This window comes from Balaenoptera physalus (assembly GCF_965194825.1).
Source record: "Balaenoptera physalus genome assembly, chromosome: 20".
Lineage (NCBI taxonomy): Eukaryota > Metazoa > Chordata > Mammalia > Artiodactyla > Balaenopteridae > Balaenoptera > Balaenoptera physalus.
The window spans coordinates 58,005,202-58,019,588 of record NC_138901.1 but is presented as its reverse complement, the minus strand read 5'-3'; the positions used below and the strand labels follow the sequence as shown (position 1 = coordinate 58,019,588).

General features: G+C 46.9%; 1 protein-coding gene across 3 annotated transcripts in view; it reads right to left on the bottom strand.

Moving 5' to 3' along the window:
• The window catches only part of GLP2R (glucagon like peptide 2 receptor), a 53,497-nt gene that overhangs the window by 35,808 nt on the left and 3,302 nt on the right, over positions 1-14,387 (bottom strand). For 2 of the 3 annotated variants that reach the window (XM_082441399.1, XM_082441398.1), the window contains exons 3-6: positions 13,487-13,762; positions 8,158-8,245; positions 6,101-6,205; positions 3,431-3,570 (exon numbers count right to left, since the gene is read on the bottom strand). In XM_082441399.1, the coding sequence (XP_082297525.1) occupies positions 3,431-3,570; positions 6,101-6,205; positions 8,158-8,245; positions 13,487-13,675 (522 nt within the window). In that variant the 5' untranslated portion in view covers positions 13,676-13,762. Of the gene's footprint in view, positions 1-3,430; positions 3,571-6,100; positions 8,061-8,157; positions 8,246-13,486; positions 13,763-14,387 lie in introns of those variants that run through there. The other variant, XM_082441400.1, reaches the window with a different exon arrangement.

Here is a 14,387-nt window from a genome sequence, read left to right as displayed (position 1 = left end):
TCTTGCCATTTGCAAAAACATGGATGAACCTTGAGGGTATTATGGTGAGTGAAATAAGTCAGACAGAGAAAGACAAATACTGTATGATTTCACTCATACGTGAAATATAAAAAAATGAACAAAAACAAAATAAACGATCAAACCAAACAAAAACAAACACGTATATATAGAGTAGTGGTTACCAGAGGGGGAGGGGCAGGGGGATGGTGAAAAGGGTACAGGGGATCAACTATACGGCAGTGGATGGAAAGTAAATTTTTGGTAGTGAGCACACTGTAGGGTGTACAGAAGTAGCAATAGAATGTTGTCTACATGAAACTTAAATAATGCTGCAGACCAATATTACCTCAATAAAGAGTAAATCTGAAATTTTTAAAAATTTAATAGTTTATTCCTTTTTTATTGCTGAGTAGTATTCCATTGTGAATACACCGCAATTTATTTATGCACTCACCCACTGATGGACATTCGGATTGTTTTCAGAGTTTGGCTCTCACATATAAAGTTGCTCTGAGAATTTCTGTACAAGTTTTTACGTGGACATGGGTTTTCATTTCTCTCAGATAAATATCTAGAAATAGAATGATGCGGTAGCATGGTGTACGTTTTAACTTCTCAAGAAACTGCCAAACTGTTTTCTAAATAAGTTGTATCAATTTACATTCCCACCAGAGTGCCAGCTGTTTGAGGGTCTACTACCATTTCCTACAATCAGTCTTCTAAATTTTAATCATTCTAATGGGTGTGTAGTAGTACCTTATGGTGGCTTTATTTGCACTTCTCTAATGATTAATGATTTGAGAATCACTCCGTGTGCATATTTGCCATCTGTATATTTTATTTAGTAAAGTATCTGTTCAAATGTTCGGCCACCTTTTAAATTGGATTGTTGGTCTTAGTTTTGAATTGTAAATCTTCTTTATATATTCTAGATATAAATCTGTCAGATACATGTTTTGCCAGTATTTTCTCTCATTTTGTGGCTTGCCTTTTTATTTTTTTAACAGTGTCTTTAAAAGAGCATAAGTTTTTAATTTTGATAAAGTCCAATTTATCAACTTTTTCTTTTACAGTCGTTTCCCGTTATCTGCAGTTTTGCTCTCTGTGGTTTCAGTTACCTGCTGTCAACCTTCGGTCCAAAAATATTAAATGGAAAATTTCAAAAATAAACAACTCATGAATTTTAAATTGTGCGCCATTCTGAGCAGGGTGGTGAAATCTCACACCGCCCCGCTCTGTCCTTCCTGAGCCGTGAATCATCCCTCTGTCCAGCATATCCTGCCCGTTAGTCACTTAGTACCCCTCTTGGTTATTAGCTAGACTGTCTTGGTACAGCAGTGCTTGTGTTCAAGTGACCCTTATTTTACTTAATAATGGCCCCAAAGAGTATTGATGCTGGCAATTCGGATGTGCCAAAGAGAAGCCACGAAGTGCTTCTTTTAAGTGAAAAGATGAAAGTTCTCGACTTAATAAGGAAAGAAAAAAAAAAATCATATGCTGAGGTTGCTAAGATCTACAGTAAGAACCAATCTTCTACCTGTGAAATTTTAGAGAATTGTGCTAGTCTTGCTGTCACACTTCAAACTGCAAAAGTTACGGCCACAGTGCATGATGAATGCACAGTGAAGATGGAAAAGACATGGTGTGTACAATTTTGAAAGACACACACACACAGACACACACACACAATCTCCTTAAAAAAGCACCAGTTAACATGCATAAGGACCCCCAGTGAGTTGTCAGTTGGAAGAACATAACATATCTCGTTTGCCAAAACTCCAAAGGGCATAGATTTACTAACACTAGCCTTTTTTGGGCAAAAATTCAACCCTCTACTAGAAACACAGGTAAACATGGCCAGAAACTTTTTTTTTAAGTATTTGATTTCTTGGAAATATGGCCATTTGCAGAGAGGGGGAGGCAATGCCCGTGTCCTCACTGCTCTAAAGAGAGAAAACTTTACTTCCTGTCTTGGAAAGTGCAGTTTTCCCATCTTGCTTTGCTGTCCCTGTCGGCAGACCTCAGCCCAGAGCAAGCAGCAGGCATCTCACACCTGCTGGTGAATTCCTTGTCACCACCTCTGTTTCCAGTCTCTTCAGAGTCACCTGGGGAGCTTTCCCACCAGTACTGACACCTAGACCCCCACCACACGCCCACTGACTCAGAATCTGTGAAAGCATTCATTCAATATTTACTAAGTGCCCACTGTATGCAAAGGCTTTTGTGCACCAGCAGCAGCACTAGGCCAGGGGTGGCAGGTATTCTGATATAACTCTGACTTTGTCATTGTCCTCAAGCAGCTTCGTCCAGGAGGGAAGATAAGAAATATATACAAAGTGCACAGTTCACGGCATGCAGTGAGCATGAGTTTGGTGTTGTGAGAAAAGTCAGACAAATTCTTGAGATAAGCTGGATCCAACCCAAGCACAGGTATGATTTTAATACCTTTAAGAGGTGTGACCTGTCACGTGGTCTCGGGAACACGGACTTGTGCCAACTCAAGTCAAGTAATAAAGTTAAAAAGAGGTTGAGAAAAAATTCCCTGCGGAGGTAGAGGATCTGATGGAAGGTTCTTCATGCCTCATGGGAAGATGTGATAGACAAGAGAGCCAAGGATGGGCCAGTTCCCACTGGGAAGGAACCACAGACATGATATGACGATTTACTGCCCAGCGAACAGGCTGGACCCTGGTGACGGAGCCAGCACTCTTACTTACGTCGTGGCGACAAGGGGTCAGGCTCTCTCCAGAGAACTGTATGTCTATCAACTCTTTCAACCCTCACACGGTACATGCAATAAATACACTCTTCTGGGGATGGACGGGGAAGCAGAGGCACAGAGCAGTGAAGGGTGGGGTATAAACAGCTAGGGAGCAAAGACTCTGGACGTGAAGTCGGGCTGCCAGGCCCTTGGCCTTGAGCTTGTACCCCGGATGCTAGGTGTGTGTCCCTCAGGACACACTGCCTCCTGCCACCACCAAGTCTACATTCTAGGAGGGGGCAGATGCCAGAGAATGTCAGAGAGTGACAGGTGCTGTAAAGGCTGGGGGGAGTGGTAGAAAGTGACCATGGAGACCATTCTCCACGGGGTGGCCTTGGAAGACTTCACTTGGAAGGAGACATTGAGCTTGAAATGTGACTGATGGGAAGGAGAAGCCACAGAAGAGCCGGGGAAAGTGTTCCAGGCGGAAGGAACAGCAAGCACAGAGGCTGGGGCTCCTTCCCTGAGAGGTTCACATCTCATCCCAGCAGCAGAAGGGATTCTGCGGCTGCCGTCCGGGTTGCTGTTTTGGGTGACGGAGGACCTTCCCAGGTGAGTCTGGGGCAGGCGCACTGGGGGCGGGCTCTTTGTGTGGCCCCCGTTGCAGGGACCCCGGCAGAGGTTGGTTTGGGCCGCAGGGCCCGTCCTCACCGAGCCCAGCTGACTCACTTTTTGTTTGAAGCTGTGGTCCTCAGCGCATTCGGAGTTGTCCTGCCAAATATCTGTGGAGTTCTCCAGCGTCTGCCAAGTGCCCTGAGAAAGGCAGTATCTGTAGGCCCTTCCTGAGTTCTCTGAAAGTAAACACAGCTCTGGGGGAAAGGTCAGAACACGCAGCCCGTTCCCCGAGCACGTGGGAAGGCCCTCATCCTCACCGCAAAGCTGTGGAAAATCCCAGGGAAAAGGAATTTTCACTTCCCCTTCTGGGGGCTCATAGCATCCTTGCTGTTTATTTAGGATGGAAAGAAAAACACGGAAGCCTCTACATCTCATAACAAACCATGTTCCGTTAATGTCCGCTGTGTTTACCCAAAGTCCCCGGAGCTGGAACGGTCCCTCGTGACTCAGAGATGTGACAGCCCTCCAAGGTGTGGCCCAGCTGGGAGACGCAGACCTGGGGCTTCCTGATGCCCAAGAGGCCGTGTGCCATGAAGAAGAGAGGGCGCTGGACCGAGCCAGCTCTGCCACCTATGAGCTCTGTGGCCTTGGGCAGCGCCTTACCCCTCTCTGTCCCTCAATTCCTGCTTCTGATGACAAGTCTTGACTATCCTACCTCCAATATTTTTCTTTACTCTTTCTTCTTCTTCCCAACCTCTTGCCTCTACCTGTATCCACATCCTCATCCTCTCTTTTTCTGGACCACTGCAGGAGCTTCCAAACTCGCCTCTCCGATCCCCCTCCATCCCTCAGTTCATCAACCACAGGCTACCAGCGTCATCTCCCCAAACCACAAACCCTACGATGTCCTTCTCATGCCTTAACACCTTCACTGGCTCCACATAATCTTTCTCTACGGAGAGGGGTTTAAAGCCTGTAGCATAAAGCACAGTTTGCTTCGCGATCAGGCCCCAGCCTCGTGGTCAGTCTTCTGTGCCTGTATATTCTCTCCCTTCTCATATTCTAATGCTCCTTCCTCTAATCTTATCCGCAAGAACTCTGCTCCATCCTTTCTTCTCCAAATCCCTCCACTCGTGCCACGTCCTCCTTTGACATCAGGCACCCCATTTGGATTCTAAAAATTTGATGCACACGATGTCGAGGGGAAGAGTCACTTCCTACCTTTTGGGACTCACGCTCCCTTGAGTACATTTCAGGGGCCCAGAACCCAATTTTTTTTTAAAAGGCCTTTAACTCAACTTCTTTGTAAGTTTGGATTTTTGATCACTTTTTCTCTTAAAGTGGAATCGACCTGTGTTTTTAGCTCTTGGGAAGGAACAGGTAGACGGTAGGGCTGGGCGATGCTGATCTGTTCCATGTGCCCTCAAGGAGTCGCAGACTTTCGGGTCCTTAAAGCCCTGAAGGAATCCAAGGGGTGTGACCTTGGTGGGGCTCGGCCTCAGCTCCCACTTACGAGGCACCTACTGTGTGGTGGACCCAATGTGTGCCTTCCCATTCATGCCTCAAAATGCCCTTAAGAATCGGCTGTTATTCACTTCACTTTACAAGGAAACCACAGCTTAGAGGGCTCTGGGAACTTTCCCAAAGTCTCAGAGTATAAAGCCCTCCCTCAGGGCTCCTGACTTCAGCAAGCTCTTTCCTCCCCCACTGAACTGACCCCGCTGGTCCAGCAAACTCTCTAGTATCTTCCCTTCAGCTTCACATCCTCAGGCCTTCTGGGCTGATTCCCACTGAATTTCCCCAGATGACAGTTCCATAGAACATGTCACTACTGCTCCCATGCAGAAATGCATCTTCCTTCGAAATTCTCTCTCTTTGCTCTGGAGGCATCAAAATATTGAAACCAAATTTTAACTGATGTGATGATTTCTTGGGCTGAAATTAAGTACCAAATATCACCATCTCCCCTTCTCAGAAACCCATTCTCGGGAATTCCCTGGAGGTCCAGTGGTTAGGACTCCATGCTCTCACTGCCGAGGGCCTGGGTTTGATCCCTGGTTGGGGAACTAAGATCCTGCAAGCCGCGCGGTGTGGCCAAAAAAAAAAAAAAAAAAAGAAAGAAAGAAACCCATTCTCATTTTGTTTGGCCTGGAACTTTGTAATCACTGATGTTCCTTGAGAATAGCGGTCTGTTCTTAGATTTGAATTGTTTCACTCCCCACCCGTCCAGAATCACACAACCAGGAGGCTGGGCTGCTGGGGCAGGTGGAGGTGGGTTCTAAGTAATGGTAACTTCAGGGCAAGCTAAGGGTAAAATTCCCCATCCAAGTCCCATGGGGCTGAAAAGCACCAATTCGTCCCAATGCTATTGCAAGGGTCGTCTTCATGGCCTTCCTCTCCATCCGAGAAGCAAGAACTGCCCGGATGTCAGCATCCCAGCCTTGCTCCGCATCTCCTTCTCCTCTCCGTGACGGTGATAAGTCTTACTCTCACTGCAGCAAAGTCTGTGGTAGCCAGACTTGGACTCTCAGCTCTTCAAAGAAAAGAGGGCTCTGATATAAACAGAACCTCCAGGCACAGAAGACTTGCAGGAAGACAAGAGAAGAAGCAGAGAGGAAAAGGAAGATGTGTTACTGACAGCTTAGAAGGAGACCTTTCGTGGGAGAAGAGGGCTGGAGAAAAGAACCTGGTTCGAGCCTTCCCCTAACTGCCCCTTGGCTGGTCTGCCCAGGAGGGACCAGCCATAAAGGAAGTGTTAGAAATTGGTAAAATAAGACGTATTACCTTTGCGCCACCAAGGTAAGTATGAAGGGCAGGGAACAGAGACATTTCCTGCAGGGGAATGGGGCCAGCACACGTACTGATCAAAGGTCCCGTTACAAACTGTGCCTGCAGAAAGAAGAGGACAAGATAAACTGATGGAGCCCAGAACCCACCTCCCTGGCATCAGAAGCTGGTGTAGGCTGCACAGGGACCAGCAGGGGGGCGTCGCACTCTCCAGACGGGTCGAGGACGAGGAGCCACGTGGAGAGGACAGGAATGCTTCATGCAGCCCCACACTGCGGCTCTGTCTACCCAACTTGACCCCTGGCGGTGGTCCAGCCTTTTATGTCAATGTGCACGTCACACTGATTTTGGTTTACTTTACATGAGCTGAACTCTCACAGAAACTCAGGGTCAGGAGGACATTTGGATGTTCAGCCAGCATCTTCTGTCCCATAATTAACTAAATAATTGTCAAACCTTCACCAGTTAGATCCTGGAACACCCTTAATGTGAAATGTGCAAGATGACCAGTGGATATAAGGGGATTTGCAGGATCCAGGTTCTTGGTCGTGTGTACCTGACGCAAGCACTACCTGGTCAGACTTCTCTGTTTGAAGATTAATCCAGTGATCATTATGAAATATTTGGGCACCTCAAGCTCAGGGTATGATTTACACCCTGGCACTTGGCAATGAGATGCTACAGACATTAGCCCCACCCTTATGGGCCCCCAGAGTCAAATGAGGGGCTTCAGGCTGGTCCCCAAACATCCGTATTGCAAGCTCCTCACTCCTGGTTACCAAGCATCATTTCCTACCATTGGCTCCCTATTAAGCTAGAACTTGGGGGTCACTCAGGGTGAAGAGCCAGGCTGCTGGTATCGGGACCCTGCAAGCGCAGATCTGCTGGGTTCCGGGCTGGCTCGGGGCACCCTATGGACCTGGTTGCCAAGTGTCAGCTCCCAGCGTGTGGGCGCTCACCTGGCTGAGCTGCCCAAAGCGCGGCACCTGATCAGGAGAACCTGCCCTACTTTGACCTCAGAAAGCAATATTCCTCTAGGCGGGAGTGGTTCCTGTAACGAATCAAGCCTCGGTGGCCGCCCACCTGGCTGAAGGGCTATTTAGAGGGAGGAGGGCATAGCTTGGAGGCTGGGACTGCCTTCAGGTCAGGAAAAGGCAGAGCGAGTTTATAGTGTCCCGTCAACCTCCGGGTCCCTGAATGAAATGATCTGAAAGAAGCCAGGAGAACAAGGAGGAGGCAACTTTCATCCACAGTCCCCAGTCTCAGAGGCAGTGGGCCAAGGCTCCTTATTCCTTTCTTTTCTTAAAAAAAAAAAAAAAAAAAATAGAATCTGGATGTATCCAAAGAGTCAGCATGTAGGCAGAAGAGGCTGTGGGCTGACCAAACTATTAACATATTAGCTAGAATGCTCTAAACCTAATGTAGACCGGGATAAGAGAAGTGTTAACACCATGGGAGACCGAAGGACACCCCCCCTCAACACACAGTAGATTCCTGGGTTAATCTACAACAGGGGCTCACATCATGTGATTAGGTGGTCAGTGTGCTGTGACAGATGGCTTTTATCAAAGATGGCCACACACATATATATCCCATCTCGCATGCTCTTTTACAATGGAGGCAGGTAGCCTTTCTAACTGTCTGACCCAACTGAACATGGCAGAAGTGACTTCCAAGGCAAGGTCACAAAAGGCAACGTGGCCTCTGGTCATGCTTGTCCTTGCAACCCAGCCACCACGCTGTGAGGAAGCCCAGGCCATATGGAGAGACCACATGGAAGTGTTCCGGCCAACAGCCCCAGCTTGATTCCCAGCATCAACCAGCACACATGGGCGTGAACCAGGCTTCAGATGAATCCAACCCCTGGCTTTTGAGTCTTCCAGCTAAACTCCAGACATTGTAGAGCAGACACAAGCCATCTTCAGTGTGCTCTGTCTGAATTCCTGACCCACAGAAACTGTGAGAGATAATAAATCATTGTTATTACTGTTTTAAGCCACTAAGCTTTGGGGCTATTTGTTATACAGCCATAGATAACTGATACATGTACTTACCAGAAGTTTCCTTGAGTAAGTCTCTCAGACACTTCTCTTTGTACTGAGCCCACTTCCGAGTTGTCTCCTCAAGGAGAGATCCCGTAACCTGAGCAGAGAAAGCCACGGTGACCCGCAGTTAGCAGCAAGCCCAGAGGTGGCCTTGCCATCATCTCACACCATGATTCTCAAACCTTCCCACTGATGAGTCCACAATGGCCTGCACCTCGAAACAATTTCTTTGGTAACTTATGTCCTATCTTCAAGATACATACACATTTTACATGTGCTCCATAATCTAATCATATTGGGTTTGAAACAAACACAAAAGATTTTTTTCAAAATCTTCAATGAGCTTGACATTTCAAGAGGACGCAATGTGCCCATCCTGACGTTTCACAACCAGCCAGAAGAATAGCTGCATGCTTCTAAGGCTCTGTGGATCTCAAAGAGAGGGGCAGTGCACTAAGAGGGCTCAACGGTGGTCAGAGAAGAGCCAGAACAATTACAGGGCCTGTGCTGTCCCGCCCAGGTGGCTGTGGGTCCAGAGTTGAAGACATTGGGTCACAGATGCTCTGCTACTGTACCGAGGCTTCAGGATCTTTTTTATTTCCAACATCCCATAGAACCTTGGATATACAGCATACATTTGGGGGGCCTTCCAGATAATTCGGTTGTCTAACAACTTCTAATTGTGTAGGTGAACCATTGGTTTTGGTTTTAAAGGGGCTTTCCCTTCTTCAATTTACTCATTTTAATTGAGAACTTACTGTGTGCCAGGCTTTCCATTAGGAAGGAATTAAGGGGGTACAAAGATGGGCAAGACACAGTCTCTGCCCTAAAGGACTCAGCGTCTGCTAAAGATAAGGTGATTATACAAGCGGCTGGCTTAAGTCGGGTGACAGTCTCACCCTGTCTTCCTCTGCTTCCAAACAGGCCCCTACCTAGTGGCTCAGTTCTGGCACCATCGTCCTCTCAGCCACAAACCAGAAGCCAGGAGTCGTCCCCCACTCCTCCCCTCCCGCCCCCACATCCACCTACGCACCCGAGTCTGTCCTCCTGCGTTTCTCTCCTCTCCAAGCCGGCCTCCCATTCCCTTCACCTCCTCACTGGTGCCACGTCCCCCCTCCATGCTGTTCCAGGGGGACTGGTCCCCAGGGCTGACCTGAGAACGGGGGCTCCCCTGCCTAGTCTTCCCCTCAGGACCCCTTGACTCAAGACTGAACTTCTCAGCCACACCCGTCCCAAGTCTCTCAACCCCCATCCTGCTCTCCCATGACTTGGGATCTTTGCCCTTCCTGTCGGCACCGCCCTTCCACACTCGCTTCCCGCTGGCTCACTCCCTGTTCATGTGTCAGTGCTCAACTCAAGCTCATGGCCGCTGGTCCCATTCGGCCACGTCTCTCACCGAAGCCTGGAGCTAGTAACCCTCCGCGGTGCCCCGGGACCCACACACAACCCATCACTTTGTACTGTCATTGGCGGGTCACACGTTCGTCTCGCTCACTACCCCGTATGTTCCTGCAGGGCCGAGCTGGCCCTTCATCTCTGAACACCAGCCCTTAGCACGGGGGCTACTGTCCTCTTTCTCCCTCATTGTCCAGCTAAAGAAACAGAGGCTCAGAGATGGAGCGAGGAGGGGGCTGGGATGAACCCGGCAGGGGTTAAATATGTGATCTGGGCTAAGATCACCCAGCATATCAGTCAGCTTTGTGGCTTTGTCTCCTCTCACAAGGGGTAACAAACTCAGTGCTTTTCTGGGCCAGGTAGGTAACCTGAAAGAATGAGGTGGGACAGGTGATGGTGGGGCTATTGTAAATTGGGGAGATAGTCCACCAAAAGGCATTCACACACACACACACACACACACACACACACACACAAACACATAGAGAGAGAATGAAACAAACAAACAAAAACCATCTATGAGCCCCACAGGTAGCTAGTTTTCACCTCCTGAGTAATTAGTCCAATCTACCCCCTCCCTCCTCTGCCCACCATGCCCCCCTGCCCAATCCCATGGCATTCACATTAGGGTCTGAGAGTAGTTCCTTTGCAATTTTTCCAGAGAATCACACAGCCAACTTTCTGAAGAAGACCTAGTATGGCCATCATTGGACAAGAGGTTCCCAAACTTTCTCAGCTCTCGGTGCCTTTCGTGTCTCGATAATTTTCCCACAGCATCCCCAGGCCAAAAGAAATATCTAAAGTTCCACTAATTAAGTAGGTAGGCCCGAACAAACTTAGTGCCTGCTGGGGACTGTAAAACATCTCAGACCTGAGAATCAGATTGGCCATCACCACCTGTGCTCCTGTCCCACACTGATTTTTGTGCAGTGCTTGCTTTTTATCACAGCAACTGCAAAGAAGCCCAGCTTTGCAAAGATACAACATCATCCAAAGGAATGGATAATAATAATGAAGCGCTGCTTCCCTCAAAAAATTAAAATATCTAACAGCACCCCTGCGAGTTCACAGCGGTGCCCTGGGGCACCTTAGCACACAATTTGGGAACCATGGGATTAGCCAATAAGTAGTCATCATGATGATAATGATGCTGAAATAATTGGCATTTATCCCTTGGTTTCAGATTCCAGTGAGTTTTAAATCTCCAGTAATAATCTCTCTCTCAGTTATGGCCCAAGAGGCACAATGGAACATAAGAACACATTGTTTAAAGAAATACACATCCTAATGGGACCATAACTGACTATATTATTTTTACAAATTCAGCAGAGATGTTGATAACCAAATCATCAGCTTCCACATTCCTCCATGTCACCAAAGAAAGACCCTTTCTTGGATAAAGTGCTGTTTATATCCACCAGGACCCGGCAGAGGAAGAGATAATGAAATCAATCGTATATGTGAGCTGTCCCGGGACTAACATTCTCCTATCCCCCTGCTCTTTGCCGTGACTAATAGCCATGGTCGAAAGAAAAAAATAAAACCTAAGAAGCCCTGAATCTGGTCAGTCTAGAAGAGCTGGACAGACTCAGACTGTCTTCCCAGGTATTTGTCCTAACAACACCAAAAACACAGGCGGCAAATCCAAGTTCAATCACAGCCAAATCCAAATAAAGTAATGACGAGTGGATGTTTTCTAACTGGAAAAGTTCAGCTTGATCTCGATTCCTCTTTTCCTTGCATGGGCAACCAGCATCACAACACACTTGGCTGAGAAGGGAGTAAGGAAAAGGGGGGAAAAGCCGCTGCTGACTTGCTTTAAATAAAACTTCTAGGGCTTCCCTGGTGGCGCAGCGGTTGAGAATCTGCCTGCCAATGCAGGGGACACGGGTTCGAGCCCTGGTCTAGGAAGATCCCACATGCCGTGGAGCAACTAGGCCCGTGAGCCACAACTACTGAGCCTGCGCGTCTGGAGCCTGTGCTCCGCAACAAGAGAGGCCGCGATAGTGAGAGGCCCGCGCACCGCGATGAAGAGTGGCCCCCGCTCACCGCAACTGGAGAAAGCCCTCGCACAGAAACGGAGACCCAACACAGCCAAAAACAAAATATAAATAAATAAAAATTTTAAAAAATAATAATAAAAAAAATAAAACTTCTATTATTCTTTGTTACTGAAGGAATAGACTTCACTGTAAATAAAATAAAAATGAACAGACAAGCAAAAAGGGGAGAAGATGGAATCTTAACCTTTTTAGTCAGAAATAACCATCTCCTTCCAGGCTCTTCTCTCTGCACTCACATCCTTTTTCTTTCTTCTTTCTTTTCTTTTTCATTTTAACCCAAAAGGAAATCATACTGTTTTGTAGCCTTTTTTCCCACTAGAAGATATATTGTGACTGTATTTCCATTTCAAGAACTACACTTCTAAAACACCATTTTAAGAGCTCCATAATTTTCTATGGATGAATGTGATATAATTTATTTTTTAAATCCTCTAGCATTGAACATCTACATTGTTTTAGATGTTTGGTAATATAAATGATGCTGTAATGAAAATATTCTCAGCTAAAAATTTGAGCACATCTTTGTTTTCTTAGGAAAAATTCTTTGAATTGGAATTTCTGGGTCATAGACTATACATTCTTAAAAGGTTTTGACAATGTACTGCCAAACTATCTATCCTAGCCAAAAAAATAATTTTTATTTAAAAATATTCACCTTTTTACACTCTCATCAGCAAAGTATGAAAGAGCCACACATTCACTTCTTAAAGAGCCTTAGAGAGTTTATATTTTTTGATGCCAAACTCTGTCCATGGACCAGAGGAAGAAGAGAAGCATTTCTCAAGACACTTCCTTACTCAGGTGAATGGAACTGAATTTCCTTCACATCGTGGCCCGGTATAAAAAAGGAACCTTGAAAAGGGAAGGGGCAAAGGTCTCGTCTCCTTGGATAAGAATAAAACAAGCTACCAAGAATGCCCAACTAAAGAAGATAGTTACATACATTATGATACATCCCTGAAGACCTTAAACATCATGCCATGGAGCTACATTTTCTGATGTAGGAAAAAAGTTCAACCTCCTTGAGACTCAGTTTTCTCATCTGTAAAATGGGGTTAACAGGAGACCCTCCCTCCCAGGGTTGCTGAGAGCATGAAATGAGATAATAAGGGCCCCAGACCTGGCACTAGACCTGGGGCATAGTAACTGTTTCATGAAAGTGTTAGTTTGTGATATTAGTGTATTTTGTTAAGGAAAAAAGCATATTGCAAGAAAATATTTATAGGATGAGTCTATGTTTGTTTTAAAGAAAACTATATGTAAATAAATGGTAGAAAAATGTCTTAAGTATAAGTGAAAAAATGTGAATGAGGGTGACCTCTGAATGGTGGTATTACAGTGATGTGTAGTTTGTATTGATGCTTCTCTGGATTCGGTAAGTTTATTTTTGAAAAAAATGAGCATTCTGTATTTGTATAATAGGAAGGAAGGAAGGAAGAAATGGAAGGAAGGAAGGAAGGAAGGAAGGGGAAAAAAAATCCACCCATTCAATTTAAATAACTGAAACCTGAAAGAATGATGAAAGTGGACAGGAGGAAACTTGCAGGAGTTCTAAATGCTCTTTGCAATGTTCACGCTGACATGGGAAAATGCTTATAATATGATGTAAAGGGGAGACCAGGATACAAAATGTTTTCTGCATCCTAATTCCAGCTGTGTAAAAAAAAAAAAAAAAGCATAGAAAAAGGATTTGAGGAACATATGCCAAAATATGAACAGTGATTACCTCTGAATGCTTGGATTATGGTTGATCATTATTGTCTTAATACTGTTTTACATTTTCCAAATTGCCTACAAGAGGCCTGAAGTGCTTCTACAGTCAGAAAATACATACAACTGATAATAATAACAGTAACAATAATAATACAAACGGCTCTTACTTGCTTGATGGAAACCAGAAGCAGCAGGGCCAGGAAGGGCCTCGCAGGGGTCCAGAGAGCCCGCTTCCCAGGGGAGGGGGGAGGCCTGGCCCCCCGGGTGGCAGGGATGCCCGTGGGCAGTGTGTGGGCTCCGGGCAGGGGTCCCACTCTCCTACTCCTGGGCCCTGCCCGGCTCGGTTCTGGCCTCATCTTCCTCGCTGTGCAGTCACAAGTGCTGGCACATTGCTTGAACGGTCCAAGATGTACCACAGGCGGCCTCCTCTTGCATTCCTCTTCCTACGGCGAAAAAATGTTTGCACAAACCCTCTGGACGCCGCCCCAAGAGCGTCTGCCCCAGTCTAGAGCCATCTACCAAATCTCCAAAGTTTCTCATCTGTGACGACTCATCCCCCGTCCCGGCCCCCCCAAAAGGCAAGGAGATTTTTCCCAGACCTCCCCCAAGTCAGCTGTGCTCCTGGGACTTCCTGGACAGAGGCCGCCCAGGAGAAAAGGCAAAGCGGTCAGTGGGTTCCACCCCCGAAGCCCCGCTCTGTGCACAGGACCAGGGTGGGACCGGCTTGGGTTCCAGCTGCTGAGGACCAGTGGCAGGGAGGATGGGCCCCTAGCCAGTTCTGAGGTGGGCAGCTTTGTGAGGGGGACAATTCTTGCTAAGGCTTTAAGTTTGTCCAGGTTGGGCTGAGCCCAGCCACAAAGGCAGAGTCTCCTCTGGGCCCTGTTTATGCCAAGACTTCCAGAAAGACAGCTGCCCAGCCCAGGAGATAGCAGCTCCTGACCCAGGGCCTGAAGCAAAACCTCACTCAGCACCTCGAGTTCCTGCCACACAACAGCCAAACAACATCCTAAAGATTCAAAAATGTGCACGCCTCTGGATTGCCCCTACTTGTTGCGAGCAAAGGTTGCT